This window comes from Oreochromis niloticus, linkage group LG11 (assembly GCF_001858045.2).
Source record: "Oreochromis niloticus isolate F11D_XX linkage group LG11, O_niloticus_UMD_NMBU, whole genome shotgun sequence".
NCBI classification, from domain to species: Eukaryota; Metazoa; Chordata; class Actinopteri; order Cichliformes; family Cichlidae; genus Oreochromis; species Oreochromis niloticus.
This window is the reverse complement of record NC_031976.2, coordinates 10384075-10403418: the sequence shown is the minus strand read 5'-3', so window position 1 is coordinate 10403418 and position 19344 is coordinate 10384075. Positions and strand designations below refer to the sequence as shown.

The 19344-nt window shown below is 40.9% G+C and overlaps 1 protein-coding gene across 6 annotated transcripts in view; it reads right to left on the bottom strand.

Moving 5' to 3' along the window:
- The window catches only part of grb10b (growth factor receptor-bound protein 10b), a 65286-nt gene that overhangs the window by 4854 nt on the left and 41088 nt on the right, over nt 1-19344 (bottom strand). For 4 of the 6 annotated variants that reach the window (XM_005450574.3, XM_003443726.4, XM_005450572.3 and 1 more), the window contains 11 exons: nt 9030-9186; nt 5030-5145; nt 4707-4781; nt 2243-2380; nt 1958-2068; nt 1543-1641; nt 1331-1408; nt 1071-1187; nt 799-865; nt 588-675; nt 354-447 (listed from right to left, as the gene is read on the bottom strand). In XM_005450574.3, coding sequence (XP_005450631.1) covers nt 354-447; nt 588-675; nt 799-865; nt 1071-1187; nt 1331-1408; nt 1543-1641; nt 1958-2068; nt 2243-2380; nt 4707-4781; nt 5030-5145; nt 9030-9186 — 1140 coding nt within the window. Of the gene's footprint in view, nt 1-353; nt 448-587; nt 676-798; nt 866-1070; nt 1188-1330; nt 1409-1542; nt 1642-1957; nt 2069-2242; nt 2381-4706; nt 4782-5029; nt 5146-9029; nt 9187-10731; nt 11136-19344 lie in introns of those variants that run through there. The other 2 variants (XM_013270422.3, XM_005450573.3) reach the window with 2 other exon arrangements.

Below are 19344 nucleotides of genomic sequence, written 5' to 3'. Positions count from 1 at the left end.
ATTTTTATGTTTCTGTAATGGTTAATCCACACAGTAGCAGTATGGGTAACCTCTTTAATCAAAATTATCAATGAATTGTTATTGATGAATTTCCTAATTTAATGTTGTATTAAAAAAAATGAAAAGCAGATTTAATTTGGCATCTTAAGGGGAAAAAAATGAGTTAATTACTTACATTCCTGAACAGGAATTATACTTGATTAATTTTTGACAGAGTTCTAAAACACTTGTGTTTACCTACTTTTATGGTGGTCTAATAGATCTGGCAAGCACTTAAATGCGGTACAGTAAAGCCATCAGGTGCAACAATATACAAACGCACGAGACATGTAACAAGTAAGCGAGAGTCTTACCGGTAGGATCTGGAAATGCTTGATTTTCTGGTGATGGCACAATGTGAGCACAAACGCCTTGGGATTACTCTGACTGACTCTCAGCAGAAACAACCTGTGCAACATCATAAATGAGAAGAAATGTTGTAAAAGCCTTCACTTCATGTTACAGATTCTATATGTATATAGACACACAGATATATAAATAAATAAGTAAAAATATATAAAGAAAAAAAGCTTTGCCAGCTTACTTACCCATCTACTTGTCCCTGCTGGTGGACAATGCGATGGGACTCTTCTCTGGTTATCCTGCCATGGAACCAGAGCTGAGCTATGTGGATGACTGCAGAGAATAACAATTTTTTTATTTTTTAAGTACATTTTTATAAAATAACCTTATATACACAGAAAAAATATGCAAAGTTCGGGATCAGTTGCAAGTTTTTTTTTCCTGTTTTGCATTTACCTGAGCTTAGTGAGGAGTGGTGTAATGGACTGTGGGACCCCAGTATGTTCATTCGTTGAGTCCTCTTCTGAGAAAGATGCCACACAGAGACAAAACAATGCAGTTTAGTTCATGGTCTGTTTGAGCGACAGCAATTTGTAGGTTCTTAACATAAAGTTCTGATAACTTTAAGTAACTCAATTAGCTCTCTATAAATACTGGAGCAAACATAAACAGAGCTGCGAGGATCCTAAAAAAAACTAACAGGTAACAAAGAGTCGAGCATCTCTCACCCGCCACGCGTGCCCCTCCTCCATGGCAGCACTCTGCGCTTCGACCGGGTTGTCAATCACTCTGCCTATCCTCCCTGAGAAATCCATCGCCACGAGGGAGTTCTCTGATACGCTCCTCTAGAGGGAGACAAAGACACACGACAGTCAAAATACAAGTGTTAGAGTGCAGACAGACTACATACGAAGGCAGATCATTTACCTAAACTAAGTCAGACTATGCTGTAATATCCTTACATGCACAATCACTCCAGTAAACTTACCACAGGAGCTGAAAAGTGTGAAAGTAAAGTTTTCCTTTGTTGAGGAATCTTGTAATTCTGGTACAATACGATCCCATACTGCAAAAAGGAACATAGTAGTGAATAAAGGCCATCAAATTACTTGTATTACAAACAATTAAAAGGTTTGATGGTACAAACAGTATGCTAGAAATCACGTTGGCTGTACTGCGATGTAGGCATTGCAGAATTACCTTAAAGATTCGAAAAGCGGTCATCCAACAGCTTCTGCTCTGTTCGTCCTCTGCACACAGCATTCTCAGCTCCTTCATATCCCCTCTGCTTTTATTAGGCTGCCAATTAACAATTTACACAATCAGAACAGAGACGACGCTCACTGCATCAAACTCTTATTCTTGACACCACTTCTATCACCATTATTATTAATTGGAGAGAGAAAGATGATATGAACAACAAAACCAAAGACCGTTCATCTGAGTTTATAACTCATAAATCACAGGGAGGAAAAAAAAGTTACTGCACTGATAAACCAGTTCTACCGAGACAAGAAGCGGAACAGGATATGAATCATACTCAGCTCGTAATATTTCATCATTCCAGTATTTCATAATTAGATAAAATCTGTTTCATCTCACTTGTGTCTCTCACCTTGATGCAGAACCCGTAGTCTGTGGGTGCGCCGTGCTGCTTCTTGCCTGTGATGACAGTGAAGATGTTGCTGTCCTCGAGGTCTGCTAGTAACTGTAGATGTCTGGGCTCCTGGAGACAGAAATTAATAAATCAAAACATCAGAGAGGAGACAGCCCGGAGGCACACGAACAGACAGAGGCGTGTGCAACTCGGCCGTCAATAACACGGAGTTTCTTTCAAGGAGATTACATTTAAGGTGGACTGTATTTTGCGTCTGAGATGAATGGAGCGAGCCGCCGTTACCTTTGAGGTTCCTTTTGTAGAACAGTAGAGCCCTGAGCGCCGCAGAAACATGTAAACCTTCTTCCATGATTTCCTTCCCACCTCCTTCATGTACAGATGCCCCTGGATTTCTGGACAGCTGTTGGTGGCTAGGAAGTTCTAAAACAGGGAGCGGGAAAATGCAAATAATTAACAATTTATTCACTCTGTCATTTCTTTTGTAAAAAGGACCCAGATTACATCTGAAGCCTCTGAACCCCCTGTCACTACCACAGGCAGAAAGCTGGCACCATCTGTAGGGGCATCAAAGACAGGAGGCTCATTGTGACAATGTGTGAAAAATCAAAGGCTGTCACTATCCTGATAGTAACATTTGTACATTACAAAAACTAAGAGAACAGTATATACATAATTTACTAATACTGCTTGGAAAAGATATGTTTGTTAAACTCAGAAGAAAAACTCCATTAAAACTTTGTCCTGTTGTGATTTATGGCTAATAAAATGAAAACTGCATTTCTACAGGGAACCTCTAAAGCCTAATTTGTCTTATGGGTGTTTGAAGAATTGAGTGTTTGTGGTTTCCATGTTTTAGGAAAGGATTTCACCGTGAACTGCAAGTGAAGTTACTGAAGCTGATCTGGAATCTGTGGCTTGCGGGTAAAAGGCAAACTGTTCCACAGTACTTTTGAATATTTAAAGCATGTGTTTCCCAGTGTTTTGGAAACAATCTGACGTTAGGCTTCGTGCATGAACATTATCCAAATCTGCACATTCACACGGAACGTTAATACAATGAGCTGCCCTTTGGAGGCCGTTCGCTTCAGTAACTTACTGACATGCATCTTGCATAATGCCAAATATTGCAAACACCTGGAGGAGCTCAGGGTTAGAGAGCGCCTTGGTTTACACAGGACTCTAATTGAGTGCAAAGATCTTGTGTTTGGAAGAATTCCGGCTCTGGAAATTCCTGAGAACTCCAGCTCACTTCATTCCGATCCAGTTATTAACTCCTCTATGCAGAGGATAAGTGCGCATAACTTCTATATGATCAGCCGAGGACTTAAAAGCTTTCTGTGAGTGGCTACCTTGAAGTGATGGATTCTACCTGTGATTTTAACTCTGACAGCTCCATTACATGATGCAGGAGAACGCCAGCCAATCCCATTAATCCATCCCATTAAGATATTTAAAATCCCCAAAAAATCTCCTACCAGACATTTTCTCTTTTTTGATATTTATAAAGAGTATACTGGGAGTATTAGTGAGCAGCCAAAAAGTACACATGTGACACACATGTGGAAACAGTACTGAGAAAACATACAACAGGTAGGTGCAGATCCCATCTTGGGTAATAAAAACAAACTGAGTAATTACCTAGAACCCCAAAACGAACACATGGCTCGAGGCCCGAGTCATTCTAACTAAAAAGGTCACCATGTGAAAATTTTCCACTATGGAACCACGCGAATTGTTTAAATCCTATTGCAGAGAGCACACTCAGAAGATGGATGTATGAACATAAAGATATTTGGAGATTTATACACAGGAAATCCCACGAATATAAACCTGCCTCGGCCCAACCTGTCTAAGTCCTTACAGATTTCCTAAAGGGTGAAAAGTCTGGAGAAAGGATCATTCAACATCTAACATGCGTCGACAGCCAGCTTTCTGCCAGCCATTTACAACATCTGTGATAAAAACATGAATAATCTCCTATTAAGTACAGCTGCGAGTTGGATCTGAAGCTCTGAATATGATGATATTGACAGGCACAATTTTTTCTACCAAGCAGAAGCCAATTCAAGTCACTAGACACACCCAATGCAAATTAAAATGACTGCACATATTTGTAACTACATTAGAGAAAGTCCACTAAAAACTCAAGTTTTTTCGTTTTGGTTGCTACTACAGCTTTGTCAAAAAAAAAAAAAAGCATCTTAATATATTAGAAATCCGACCAGCCTCCTTCACAAAAGCGGCTCACCGAATTACCATCATAATCCTCCAGTCTACAACCTGCCCCCACCCCAAACCTCCCACAACATTAAAAAGGCGGTACATGTTTTAGAAGATATTTTAGTTTTTGCCCCATTGTTCACTCTGCTGTCTGTAAATTTTAAAAGACACCGTTAAAAAATTTAATTCAGCTGCGTTTTGCTCGTACTTTCATCAATAAAAAAAAAAAATCCCAACAGCACAAGGGTAGATCTGAAACTCTGCGTTCTATTTCTGATGGCTTAATTCCATCCATCACAAGAGCCGGGCCTGTGGTGTGTGCACCGAGACAGTCGTGTCAACAGGGGATCAACACTAGTTATTACTGCAGGCTCTGACGAGACACACTGTCTAAGGGTCAGAGGTGAGGTATGCCAGCTTGATTGTACAGTATGCATGTAGCAGGTGCTGACTCTGAAAACGAAACTGTTTGCGTGTCAAGAGCAGCAGCGAGACTGAAAGACATGCGTGTGTGAGCTGTACGTACCTGAAGGAGCTGAGATGGTAGAATTGCATGATTGGTTTCCTGGCACCACGCGACCATGTGCTCTGGGAAAAATGTCTGTTCAAAGGAGGGGGTGTGGAGAGAGAGAGAGGCAGAATTACAGATACTGTGACAATAATTATAGGGTCAGATTTTGTGACAGAAGCACAGGTGACTACTTTCATTATTGCAGTCTGCTGTAATTATGAAATAATCTGCAAGGCTAAGTTGGCCTACATTTGTTGTTTTTACAGGCTCTGTATTTCAACAAGATGCCGTCACGAGTGACGTGGCAAGTAAAGAAGTGTCTCAGGAAAAGTAATTACCAGGGGGTTTCTGAAGAATTCATATTTGGCATAGTTCTTCCTGAAGAGGAATCTACCGTCGCTGTTCATGGAGGCCTGGACCTGAACCACCAGCTCATGGTCTTCTAGACAGCGCTCTGAGAGGAGACGGGAAGAGAAAAGTCAACCTAATTTTACAAGCTTGGCTGAAAACATCCTCAACATCTCACAAACACACACACCCACACCCCCACCCTCCCACCAAACTTAAATAATTAAACAAGAGAAATATTAGTCATCAACATTTCTTGTAAACCAGAAATGAAACTTAAAGGGGGGGGGGAGGGGGAAAAAAAAACAAAAAAACTCAGTGGGGTACTTTCAGCTGCTCCCTTATTTCCCAGGAGATTGCCACAGTGGATGTTTAATTTGGGACAGATTTTACGCCGGATGCCCTTCCTAATGAAACCCTCCCATTTGTACAGGCTTGGCACCGGCATGAGGAGTACACTAGCTAGCTTGTGACCACCTGAAGGTGGGTTTGTGTCTCCTTCTGCACTCAAACCAGGAATCTTTCACAATTAGAAGTAACCGTGTTTACTACTACTACACAGTAGAGCCAGAAAGGAGTCAATCACAGTCATTTGGTCTAAATTTAAAAAAAAAAAAAACCCCCCCAAAAAAAACCAACAAAAAAAACCAACAAAAACATAGAAGCAGTATGATGTCATCTCATCTTTTCCCAAGATAAAAAAGGACAGGATGTCATAATAACTGTAACGTACATATGTCCGTATGCTCCCCATCTCTGTCGCTGACGAGTGGACCAATCTTGATTAAACTTTGCATAAACATTGCTTAGGGCACTGTGAGTGCCAACATCTATATGGGATATACAAATACTTTATGCAAATCCCACAAATGTAAGCATTTGTACATCTGACAGTTCAATTAAGCACTGAACAGAATCTCAGATAGAGTCACAATATGATTTCTCACAGCATCAAACCGTAGTGATTCCTGGCATATGTATGCTTATATATTCCCTATGTAGTATATATCCATATAGATCACTAAACTACAGACATGCTTTGCTGGTTTGTGCTCATTAATCCAGATGAAACCAGTGGCTCTCAGTGCTACTAAATAAATGGTTAAATCTGTGATTCAACTCAAAGTGTCCTTGAAGGAATGTGGTTGGAGTCAGAGGTCCTGCTGATTTAGATTTTCTGATTGCAACACGTTGGACCGGAACATGAGTCACACGGTTACAGCCTTCGAGTCCTGTCATGTCTTTTATTAAAAACATCCTGCCTTTTCAAGTGCATCTAATTAAATAGTGGGACTTACCAAACTTTTTCAGGACCATTAGACACCAGATCAGACAACTCTTTCATGTAAAAAAAGGAAAACTCAAGAGAAATTTCACAGTAAACTTATCTCACATTACTATCTCATTCCGTGAGCCCCCTCCTCTTTACCCCCGCGGTCAATCTCCACTCTGTCACGACTCATCTTTCTCTTTCCGTTTAATCCTGTTGCCCGTCCGATGAGTCACTCATGTTCGTGACCGTGACTCACCCTGGCAGCCCCACCTCCCCGCCTGATAGTTGTTAACCTTTGCAAACCCACTAGCAGAGGTCAGTGTTACTTATCTCAAAGGGCCATTCAGCAGCATACCAAGAGTGGGCAGCAGGAATAGGCACCGTATTGTTCTAGACTCTCGGAAACCTCTGTTCTCGTCTACCGTCCAACTGCGTGTGCACACATTAGCGATCACATGCCGTGTGTGCAGACCTGACATAAAGCGGGGGTGCGTACGCAAACGGAGGCAGGAGTCTCTCATACTACATACTACAATTCAATTTCACTATATGAAGGAAATATTTAATGCACATATTACAGTGGCCGGCACCTCTCACACAATTAAATATCAGCAAACGGCTACCAAACCAAGTTTTGGATATTAAAACGTTCCATCAAATGACTTAACTGCATTTATCACAAATGCAATTTTGGTTTTTATGGCCACATGGCTATTAAAAAAAACAAAAAAAACCAAACAAAAATCAATACTTGAGGGAGAATAAAGTAAACACAAACGTAATTATGGCCTGTGACAAGCAATTAAGCACATCTGGTAGCTACTCAAAAATACCGATGAGAGCCACATATATGGAAATGTATCAGCAAATGTGTTGTGATGCATACATTTAAGAACACACATACAGAGTGACGCAAGTATAACGTTTCAGTTTTAACAAACAGCACGCTGACGTCTCACTTACTGAAACGTCTAAACACTGGAGATGATAAGTAGCAATTCCAGACCTGAAAAGAATAGTGTTGCAGTACAGGTGCGCCAGAACAGAATCAAGGGCGCCCAGCCAAAAATGATGTCACTCACAATAAGCCAGCTTAACTGTATTTGGCAGCAAGGTGCTGGCAGGAGTGATGAGAAATGTAAGCAGATCATGATGGATGGTGAAATGTAAGGTTAGAGCTTTGGGACCTTTACTTGCAGAGAATAGATTGTATTATTCCAAGTTTCCTCACCTGACAACATTAACAGCTAGCACAAAAATTTTTTAAAAAATATAACAAGTTACTGGTTCATAAATTAAATGTCTTTTTTTTTTTAAACCGTGTTTCTGTCTACTGTGCACTTCACTACCAGACATGCAGCTCTATATAAAATTACACCCCCTTCTCTCCCACATCTGTTCAACTGTGCAGACATGGGCAGAGAGCACAGGCTCAACTTGTCTCTCATAAGTGCTTTATAATTGCCCCCTCCTCGGGGAGGTAGAGGGGTTTTTGAGGGTTTCTTTTTTCTTAAACAGTCAGCTGGCCACAACCTTCCAAAGCCCCTCTTATACTGCTGAGGCTAGCACAAAAATCACCCGATCATAAATGTAAAGCTCCGCGGCCTTCTTAACGCAGCACCAAGTTAAAATAGAGCTGCGTCTTCATAATGTTACATTAGTAGTTTGGTAGTATTCGAAACTAAATGTCACATTCTTCTTTTTAAATACCTTCAGCAGCGTTTACCTCTAAATCCAAGAAGAACATATTGTATAACACATTACACATGTCCCTACTAATGAGCAGCAAAATCATGTGTGCTTAACTCGGTTACATCCCCATCAGGTCAGCATCTGGTGCACTCATCGGCTTCACCTCTCCATCAGTTACAATAGCAGGTCCAGTAACAAAAGCTCCATCTGCTAACACATAACCACCAACCACTACCTTCTCTCAAACAGTATCAACTGACATCACATTTTAGGTCAAAATATTTCCCAACAAGTAGATCAGGGCTCATAATGAGGGGTGGAAGTGTCCTGGATTCTTTGTCCATTCCCATTATGATTTTTTTTTGAGTCTCTAAACAAACTATTTGACCTTAAATCAGTCTGCCAGAGTTAAAAATATCAGGACGTCCAATATAATTACTCTGCACTGAAACTACTTTCTCAAAAATTAAACAATCAAAAGCATACTAAAAGAGCCTCAAGATATTGATTTTAATGTAATCATGCACACATGGAGATTAGACTGTTTTTTGCTCTCATTTAACTGCTCATTTTTTAGCTTTCTTTTAGATATTTCTTAACCGAATAATCTTTTGTCTCTTCTCTATCGAATGTGAAAATAATTAACCTGTCAGTACTAAAATAACCCTCCTATCTGCCAGTACAACTTTCCACACAGCCACTGTGTGATACTGGATAAGATCAATGGACTTTTTGGCTTTGTGCATGCATATGCTTTCTAGCATGCACTCATGCTTGAATACACGCCTGGGTAAGAATCAGCGCCTCAACTGTCAAGCCAAGTATACGGGCATGCATGCATGCATGCATGCATAAATATCAATGCACCTGTAACTCAGTGATTGAATTGCAAGTCTGAGCCCACCCATGAGCCCATGGGTTTCTGTGTGGGAAAATGAGAGTGTCTGTTCATGTGTGCTCATGGGGATGTGTGTCTGTGTGTGAGACTGAGAAAGTTTTCAGGCCTCTACGACTCTGTTCCTTACCTAGCCCTAGCAGTGGGTGGTGCTCAACAAGTGCCCAACTGTTGTCATCCACACAATGGCTTTTATAAACCAGGAGCTGGCACAGGTCCCTGGCTGTCATGTTGGCTGGGATCTCCACAACTTTACCCATGCCGTCTTCACTGAAGATCTTCACAATCTGTGACAAGAAATCCAAGGTTTCAGTTTGAGTCAACAGAAATCACATGAAGGTAGTCTAACAAACTAAATACTAAAAAAAAAGTGAGAAGAAACTTTTATAGTAAACCCATCGTGACTTTTACACAAATCCTTTTTTGAACACCAGAGTCTAATAAGTGGGTGAAGCCAGCAATTTTCCTCAAACACTGCAATACTGTTTCTCATATAGCACCCTATGCACTATAGCATACGCAGCCTTGTAATTACGGCACACAATAGAAAAGAACAGACATTCAAAACTATACGGTAATTGTGGCGTTAGAAATAACAGATGAGCTTTTCTTATAGCAACTTGTCGATGTAATACAGAAGCAAATACGCTGCAGTGTATAACAAGTGTCCGCTCTTGTGAACACAAAGCCAGTCCAAATGGGTACGTACTGAACACAGCTCAAAGAGAAGTAAGCACAGTTTTAAGTTACAGTATATAAAAGATGAGGAATACGAACACTGTGCTTTCCAGCTTAACCTCATAAACAAAACTTCCTTAACTCGAACTGGCTGTTGTTACATTGTTTACTTTCTTTAATAATGTATTTCACACAGTAGCATCATGAACGTTGGTAATAGTGCTGTAGCTAGCTCAAAAAATAAATAATATCAATAAAACCCATGTTGCTATTAAAAGCATGCTCGTTTGGGGAAGGCTGTAATATCTGGAGATGGTTGAGGTGGATTTTGTTTTTGTTTTGTACAAAACAAAAAGGACATATGAAGACAAATTTGGAGCGCTGTTACACATCTGCATAAAATTTAAACACATCTACACCACTGACCTGTCTGTATAATGTTCTATATATTGCTGTGTAATAATAATGCATGAGGTGCTGAACAGCTAAAACCTGCCTCTAAGATCCCATCTGTGTGAGAGCCTACCATCACTATTCAGGCATCTAATATTAGCATTAGTAGCACTACATCTATACTGTGGATAAGCCTTTTATTCCACCACATAATCCAGGGGATTTTGACAGTCCAAGTTCCCAGAGCCATTTTTTTAAATAAACAGGACAACATGTGTTAACATTTACTTGATACATTTCTAATGGCCCCCAGAGAAACTAGAGCAACCTACTTAACCTACAGACAAATGCAGCCTTTAGCCTACACAGGAATCCAGCCTACTAAGCTTTCACATGTATACATGCCTCCCACATAATATCATGACAAAGAAATTCTGTTCTCTTTCTGAGCAAATACCCAGCTTATAGCATCACAGTTTGCACAAGCCAGGCCTAAGGCACTCTGCCCGTCAAAGATGTTTAAGATGAAACGCAATGGAGCATATACCCCTTTTCAAGGGTGACGTATTTAGATCCTTTTGCTCTGCTCACATCTTGGAAAAGGGAAAAAAATGAAAAAATGTCTTCGGCCTTAACAGTATTTACACATTACATTTCCTGCCTCAGGTTTAGCGTGAAAGTACTTCAAAGAGAAAATGTCTTAAATTGTAAAAAGAGGGGGAGGCGAAAAGAGAAAGGAGACACAGGAAGAGGGGTCTTACCTCCACGGCCCGCAATAGGCAGCAGTCCGGGGAACACGAAGGCATTTTCGGAATGAATCTGCTCCCCCAAACACTCACATAAGCACACTCACTCCAATATAGTCAATAAGACAAAACCTTGCTGTTCTGTCGCCCTGTGTCCTCCAGAAAGAAAGGTACCAATTTGAATGCCAACAGCTGACAGTTGTGCTACCTGTCATGTGGCTAGTCCTCAAGTCTATCTGTAGACTGCAGTCTCCAAAAAAGAAAAAAGAAAAGGAAAAGAACAAACTGTCTGTGTGACCTAATGCCGGTATGTATACAGCGCACAGGACGAAGATACTGAAGCAGTCGGCGATCGGATGGCAGCAGGTACAGTAGAGTGCTTCCAGTGCCGGTTGAGTCTGACAACTATGCTCTGTCTCTCTCTCTCTCTCTCACAAAGGGTTACAGCCTCAGCCATGGGCTCTGAGGCACACTGAATCAAACCACACGCTCACTAACCAATCATAAAGCTGCAGCGGGCTGATGTAATCATTCCCACACAGACCTAGGCGCGCACACAACACACACGCTCCCTCCGAGGCACTCAAGTAGACACACATACGCACAGTCATGCACAAACACAGCCAACTTTTTCAGACCTCTTGACGATCTGTGCTTAAGTTTCTTTTCAGAGCTCGATGCAAGAGGGGGCACGTTTGGAAAGAGTGCGGAGCAGTGAACAGGACAAAGACAAAAAAGTTTCTCTTTATTGCTCCTCTCGTTCCAAAATGTTCGTAAGTTTTTAGGTGAACGTTCGGAGACTTGTTTGCTTCTTTTGTGTTCACCTTCCCTCCCTTCTTACCTGCATTCCTCCCTTTATGTGGCTTAACTTTTAACTCCCTGCTTACAGCAGTAACAAGACTCATTACAGTGCAAATGAAATGAAACAGACCTGGGGTGGCACTTCAGCACTCCAACCTCCTACTTCTCCCGTAGTGGCTCGCTTTGTGCCAACATTCTTTCTCTCTAAAGAACAAAAAAGCTAGAGACTTCTGCACACATGCATGCACGCACATACACACATCACACCACTCCTTTCAACTCTGATATTTAATATAGCATCAGACAGACAAAAGCTTTGACACACCCCGTCTGGGAAAGGCAAGAGGAGCTTTACCTTGTCCTTGAAGTAACTTCCCCTTTCCTCCCCCCCCTTACTTCTTCTGGGAAAAGCAGGATGCGTGTGCTTATACATGTGTGGGTGAGGTGTGATGACAAAATGAGCACAGTTCCTCGGAAGAAAGGAGGAAATAGTGGTTAAAGTGGTAGCGGGAAACTTTGGGGAGGGAGCGGGAAAGAGTAAGGCTGGGAGAGAGGCAAGACGGGGGGGAGTGAGCGAGCGAGGGAGAAGTGTATGATTGCACATGCACAGTGGCAAGTATGTGGGAGTGTGTGGGATAGGGAGAAAGAGACAGACGGATGTGAGATGTGAAGGAAAACGAGTGGGAAGCAGAGGGAAGTGAGAAAGAAAGACTGTCTGGTGACACGCTGCAGCAGAATGTGTAGTATGAAAGCTCTATTGTTAACCGTCTCTAGCCTGCACAGCTGTTCCCACACACCCCCTCACTGTCACTGCATTCACACTCACTGAGACCAGGACACACTCCCATGCATACGTCACAGTTTGTTGGCAAGCAAGTAAAGTCCCAGGAAGGCTGCACGCATCATACATGTCATTTAATCAAACTGTTTAGTAGCGATTTAGTGTTCTTTTAACCTCATTATGTGAACAGGTAGCAAGCACAGAGTCAGAAACTTGCACATTAGGGCTGTGAGGGTCAACAAAAGTGCTCATCTTTTGGTAAATTAGAACTCCTTTGCACTCTAACCATTTAAAAGCGTTGCATCACCATTTTTGCCAATTTACATTCTATGACTGTGCACCTGTTTTATTAAGATCACTCTACTTGGCAGTTTTGTCCAGTTTTAAACAAATGTTTTTTGAAACCATGCATGGCTGGTGGTACTCTGGTAAACTAACACACACCTATGCAAAACAAACCAGAAATCACCAGTTGTTGGACTGATGGCATTTTCTCTAATCCACACAGGGTCAAAGTTGTACATATCATCGACCTCCACTAATATTTTGTTAAAATCCCTTAGTAAGTTTAGTAACCATCAACAAGCTCATAGCATAAAGTACAGTCCACAAATTTTGCAACAGGGTTGAAGTCAGCTTTTGAGAAAACTATTCAAGAAGCCTAATGTTGAGTGTTGAGATTGTTGTGTTGTTGGAAAAACCAATGGTGTCAAAGTTTCGACCATCTACCTGCTGATGTGGAGTAAAGTTGAATAATTATGATTCCATCTACTTTTTGCAATTCCATTAGTGTCAAAACAGGCCGGGAACATGATGCTACCACCACGCTTAACAGCCAGTACGGTGTTTTTAGATTTGAAAGCCTCACATTTACTCCTCCAAACATACCTTTTGTCATTGTCGCCATATGGCTCAGTCTTTGTCTAGTCTGACCAGAAAACTTCACCAAAAAGCATTTGTTTTTATGATGTGGGCAGCTCCAAGTTTCACTCAAACTTGAAGGTTTTTGGGCGTTCCCATTGTTCCGAGTACTGGTCAGTCCATTGAGTGCTGTTCAACAAATCCTTATGCTGGCATAGAGAAACTTCCAGTTGTAATCAATCATGATCACTAACGACATTAATAGACTTTGACCATGTCAAGTTAAGACATCGTAAAACCGTCAGCACAACCTAAAAAATTCAAGTGAATGCATGTATATATTTGAGCCTGTATGATTCTTTCTACACATGTTTAGCTTCATCATAATGATGATGAAGCTAAAACTGGGATTAATTACTGAAAATAATAACCAGCATCTGCAAGAACAGCATGACTTATTGGAAAAGCATCTGTTTGTCATGTTACTAAAGAATGAACACTTGGACATGTTTCACTGTTAAAACAGTCAGGAATACACCAATGAGCTACAAGAGTGTGTGGCTTAGTTTGAAAGTAAATTTTCCTTTTCTGTCATACCTTAGTGTTCATAAAAACAACATACAACTGTATGACCAAAAGAAATTTGTGCATATAGTAGGAAAAGAGGAAGGAAAGCTTTCAGAGGGCCTCTCAACCTCTGATGACTCAGATCTGATAGCTGCCCTGTGATGCAATCCCCCAAGGAGAGACTGAAAGCTTCTAGCAACACACATATACACAATCCAGACAGACCGGAACCAGATGTGTTCATATATGCATCTTCATATACACTGGCCCATTTTTTGTATATTACAGTTTCTGCACAAACATACATGCACAATTCTCCAAAGATACAGCTAGACACAAATTGGAGAAGTACAGTTAGGTCAAAGCAAAGCTGAAGTATGTACACAAGCATGTGTGTGCACGCCCTGCAGCCAACACGCATACTCACATCAATCTCTGAGAATTGGCTGCAGCTCTATAAATAGTTCCACTGGTATTACGTACACATTACAAGCTATTACATCAGACAGGAGTTACTAAAGACTATTAGCCATTTGGCACACAAGCCTGCACACATTAAGATCCAACACATACCGGAAGTTTTGTTAGAAGGAAAAAAAAAAATGGCAAGCTGGATGACAGCTGTGCTATAGGAGAGGAGTCGGTGTTCATAAAACAGTAGGAGGGAAAGTGGGGACGACACTAACATCCATATTTAATTCACTGTAATCAAAGATAAGTGATAAATTAGAAATAAAGTCTCAATTATTCTTTGTCATTACTGATATGATCTCAACCTTCTGGATTACAGGAGCTACTTAAATATGGCATTTTTAACTATGCATATTTTAAATAGTTTTCTCTTTGTAATTTTAGAAGGGCTCCATGTATCATCATTTCTGGATGTTGCGGGTGTGGCAAGTGAACATTGACTATTAAAAACTCCTGTACTTAAATTCAACATCCAATGGATTTGATACCATGCAAAACCAATTTGGCAGTGAGAATTTGTACACCTGGTGCACGGAAGTTAGTGTGGATATCCCCTCTCACCCTGGTGAAGACGCAACAATGCTGATGCAAACATTTGAATGTATTGCCTTAGTAAAGCTTTAGGTCACCAGAATAGCTTCAACATGCCTCGTGTCGTCATGTTGACGATGGTGCCGACTGCCATTTTCTTTGATGTAGGTCTAATATCTCACATGTTTATACAGGTTGAGCTCTGAAGACTGATAAAAGGCTTTCTTATAGGTCAGGTCAACTTCAAAGTGATTTTCAGTGGCCTTTCCCTCTAAGGACACAAGTGGACAAAAACTATGCCAGCAAAGGGTCAAGGGTTCAGGTTTCTCTTTTAATTGCCACCCGTCTGTATAACTGCCATCTCTGTTTTACAAAACCCCTTCATGTTGCCAGAGAAGAACTGTAGCCATTGATAGGCTGATTTGGCTCACACGACCCACCCTAGTTCCATATTCCTATTAACAAGTACGCTTTATACAGCCCCTCTGACTGTAATGCGGGCTGTGTGTGGTCCGGGGCGCCCCTGGAAACTGACGTCTGGATGATGAGATGGAGGCACAAAAACCTGAATGAGCCTGGGACAATTGGCCATCCCTGGTCAATGCCTGTAGTCAGCATAAGTGGGAGGCATTAGCCAAGAATACTCTGCTGACTCACGAAGAAAGGATAGTGAGTGGTCCCTCGCCATCCAATTACAGCATCAAATTAAGACCCAAGATATAAAAGGGCCTATCTGGGCTTAGCAGAGCCAGGATAGAGTGAAGTCCAGAAGGCAAGAAAAAAAAAAAAAAGTTTAGTGGGCAAGGGACAGACAGAGGAGAAAAAAAAGAGGATGAAGAGGACTGATGTATAGAGAGAATCAAAGGAGGAAACAGTGCACAGTAACTGTACACATTTAAGTATAGTGGCAAGCTGCCATCTCTGCCACTGTGCAGCCAGGCAGAAGACTATACACTCTATATCGGGCAGTTAGTTAGCCCACAGAGCCTGCTCTGTCTGTAAACAATGGAGTCTTAACACCCATTTAGACTCAAAGTTAAAGCTTGGAGGATTCCAGAACCGAACTGAGTCAAATTTAATTAGCAAAGCAGGCCATGTAGCAAAAATTTAGGTCAGACATTTGGATAAGAAACAATATTTAACAGCTGTCACAGTAGATTAATATTAGGAATTTGAAGGTAGAGGGAAGGCACTTTATACTTTGACTTGAACTAAAGTGTTAGTTGTCATTTTAAAAACACCTCAGACCCCATCTGGACTTTATTAGTTAGGTCAAAGCCATATTCAAGTTTATTAGTGGGTTATAAAAGCAGCCAAGTTAAGTGAACTTGATAAACGTGTCAAGTAAAATTACAATTACTGTAATTTGACTATTTGTCACAAACCCCGTTGTTATAGTCTTGCTTTTCTAAAAAGCAATTGTTTCTTTTAAATGGAAAACTTACAGCCCTGGTTTTTAAATGCGTTATTTTTAAACTACAGTCATTACAGAGACACAATAATACGAGTTTACAGGAGGGGCGTAAGTCAACTTACGCCAATAAAATGTGGTCACGGTAATAGAAGTAATTAACGTGACTGAATTTAACATGTATTAAAAGAGAGTGGGTTTATTTGGTATGTGTAAACTTTTTTTTAAAGCGTGGGTCTTGTGGGAAGCTAGCTGTTACGTTAGTCTCGTCTCTCGTAAACTTAAGCAGATTGAGTAAAAACAAAACTGTTCATTCAGTATGTGCTACAAAAGAAAGCCACTACAGTGTAGTCAGTTATTTTGTGTATTTTTAATGCCAAAGAGCTGATAAGAAAACTAGAAGAAACTATGCTTAACTAAAAATGTAAAAATCCATGCAATTTACTAATGTTCACTTGAATTTTAGTGGCATACTATTAAAAATTGGTTGAACATGCACAGTTTATGGCAACACACTTTTGTAAAGGCCATCCAGACTGGGTTACCATGATGCAAGAACGGTGTCCCCCATTTACTGTGACTACCTGCTGAGAAACACCCCGCATGGAGCCAAATATTTTACCAACAGGATTAAAAGTGGCAGTAAATGCTTAATTGTGCACCAGGGCTGATTGCCATCAAACCCTGGGGAGCAAATGTGCTTTCAGACCACTGCTGATTTGGAGACACTGTCCAATTACAGCAGGAGGGCAAAATAAGGGGGCGGTGGAATTGGATGAACAAAGGATGACATCATTAGTATGATTTTGGCACTAAACCAGGAATGGTCCACTTGTTGTATGGCAAGCAGTGGCAGTGTTGAACTGTGACCTTGAGCAAAGTTGAAACGACCAGCTGACATGAGAGTATTCCTCTCATTTGCATTTCATACAATTTCATAAAATCTAACTACATTTTTACACTTCTACCATGAGTAAAAGCAACAATGCCATTGCCAGCTGTGATGACTGAGTGATTAAAGAAAAAAACAAAAAAAACCAAAAAAACAAAAAAAATGGGGGAAAAGAAAAATCAGTATACAGAAGGGAGGGGAAGCTACAGGTCTCTGTAGCATGATTGATTGAAGACAAAAAAAAAAAAAAAAAAAAAAAAGACTAATAGCATGACAGGCAAGTACAAACAACGATTTCCCATTCAGAGGAATCGTAGCATGTGCCTCCGTTCTGTACAAACTGTCCTCAATAATGGGAGTTTTCTCTGGAGACGTCAAGATCACAGTGTCTGTCTATCACATTCTCTCTCCCTCTCTCTCTCTCGTTGCTGACACAAATCCCATTGCCAGCTTTTTGAGTGGAGCCACTCGTCTGTTAAGTTTCTTGGATCAGAGTCTTTAAGCAGTGGGGGGGAAAGTTGGTCTGAAGGCTGGTTGATTTCAGTGTTTCCCTTCTTTTTGTCATTTCCCCTATCGTCTATATTTTTTTCCAATTTAAAAAAGTTTTAAGATCAAGTGATGCTAATAGGTAAAAAAAAAAAAAAAAAAAAAAAAAACAGCAAAAAACAAAACAAAACATACCATTCTTTTCCATTTATTTTTTACTTAATAGTCGTCTCCTCGATTTGGAAAGCAGTTCTAGTGGAATACAATCATCCATCCATTCGCTTCCGCTTATCCTTTTCAGGGTCGCAGGAAACGCTGGAGCCTATCCCAGCTGTCTTAGGGCGAGAGGCAGGGCACACCCTGGACAGGTTGCCAGTCTGTCACATGGCTAACACATAGACAAAGACAACCATTCACTCACATGCACTCCCGCATTCACACCTATGGGCAATCTAGTGTTTTACAATTAACCTAACCCCACTAAGTGCATGTCTTTGGACAGAGGGAGGAAGCCGGAGTACCCGGGGAGAACCCACGCAAACACAGGAGAACATGCCGACTCCACACAGAAAGACCCCGGCCTGATGGTGGAATTGAACTCAGGCCCTTCTTGCTGTGAGGCCACAGTGCTAACCACCGTGCTGCCCGGAATACAATCATTTCTGTAAAAACCCAAATAGTCTGTTGCAATCTAGGGAGATAAATGGTTTCATTTTTTACACTAAAAGCATAACTTAGCAACAAATTCATGTAATCAAATGTCTCCATGTTATAAATAACTGGAAAAAAAAAACCCTTTAACAATACTTAAATTATCCCTCTTAGCAGCTTTTAATTTCTTCCTCCCTCATACTCCTGTCGCTCCTCTTCTTTTTTGCCTTTCCACAGCAGCAGTTTCTGAAATCTGATCTGTCCTACTTTCCCCAGTCAGAGAGGGAGAGAGAGAGAGAGAGCGAACAGGGGAAGGCTAGGAGAGAGGGAAATGCAGTCTTCATGACCTACATGAGTCCAACAGCTCTGTTCAGCTTCAGCCAGATGAAATGCCTACAGGCAGCAACACACAGCTGTCTTTGTGCAACGCACGGATATAAACAAATGGACGTGTGTATACATACACCTGTACATACACCTTGAAATATGTGTGCAAGACGACGAAAGAAAAGAAAGAAAACCATACCCTGAAAACCTTGTGCTAAAAAAGGCCTCATGATGTAAAAATACTTCGTTAAGCTTCATACACTACATCTTAAACTGTTATCATAGTCTGATGAATGAAAGTATTGTCACACATATTTGACACAGACCATCACGTACAGAGTGAGAAACAGAGCAGAAAGCAAACCGTATCAGGGATTCCATTAGTTGCAGGAGTAATAGGATCCTGCCCTTTTAGCTGGGAGAAATGTGGCTTCTAATCTTACACTGCTTCTGGGACAAGGAGTGAAAGATTGACCCTTAAAGGTGTATCATCCTCCAGTGCCTGGGTGGTCTCACCATGCTCCCATTAAAAGACAATTATTCCGTTAAAATTAATACTGAGAGGTAGTAAAAACAACTCAATTATATGCAACGCTTGGAGCTTTCTTCCAACACCCCAAGGAACGACCAAATCTCACCAAAAAGTAAATGCCTCCTAAATCCGTCACTAAAACGTAAGTCTTTGATGAAACGGTAGGGATGCTGGGATGAAAAGAGATCAGTATTTACTTGGAGGTCTCTTCTGGTTTAGCGATAGTCTAGCTTCATTCTTGGGCTTACGCAAGAATGAACATGTTCTTGCTCGCTTTCTCTTGAACTTCAAAATAAAAGCACTTAAAACACTTTATC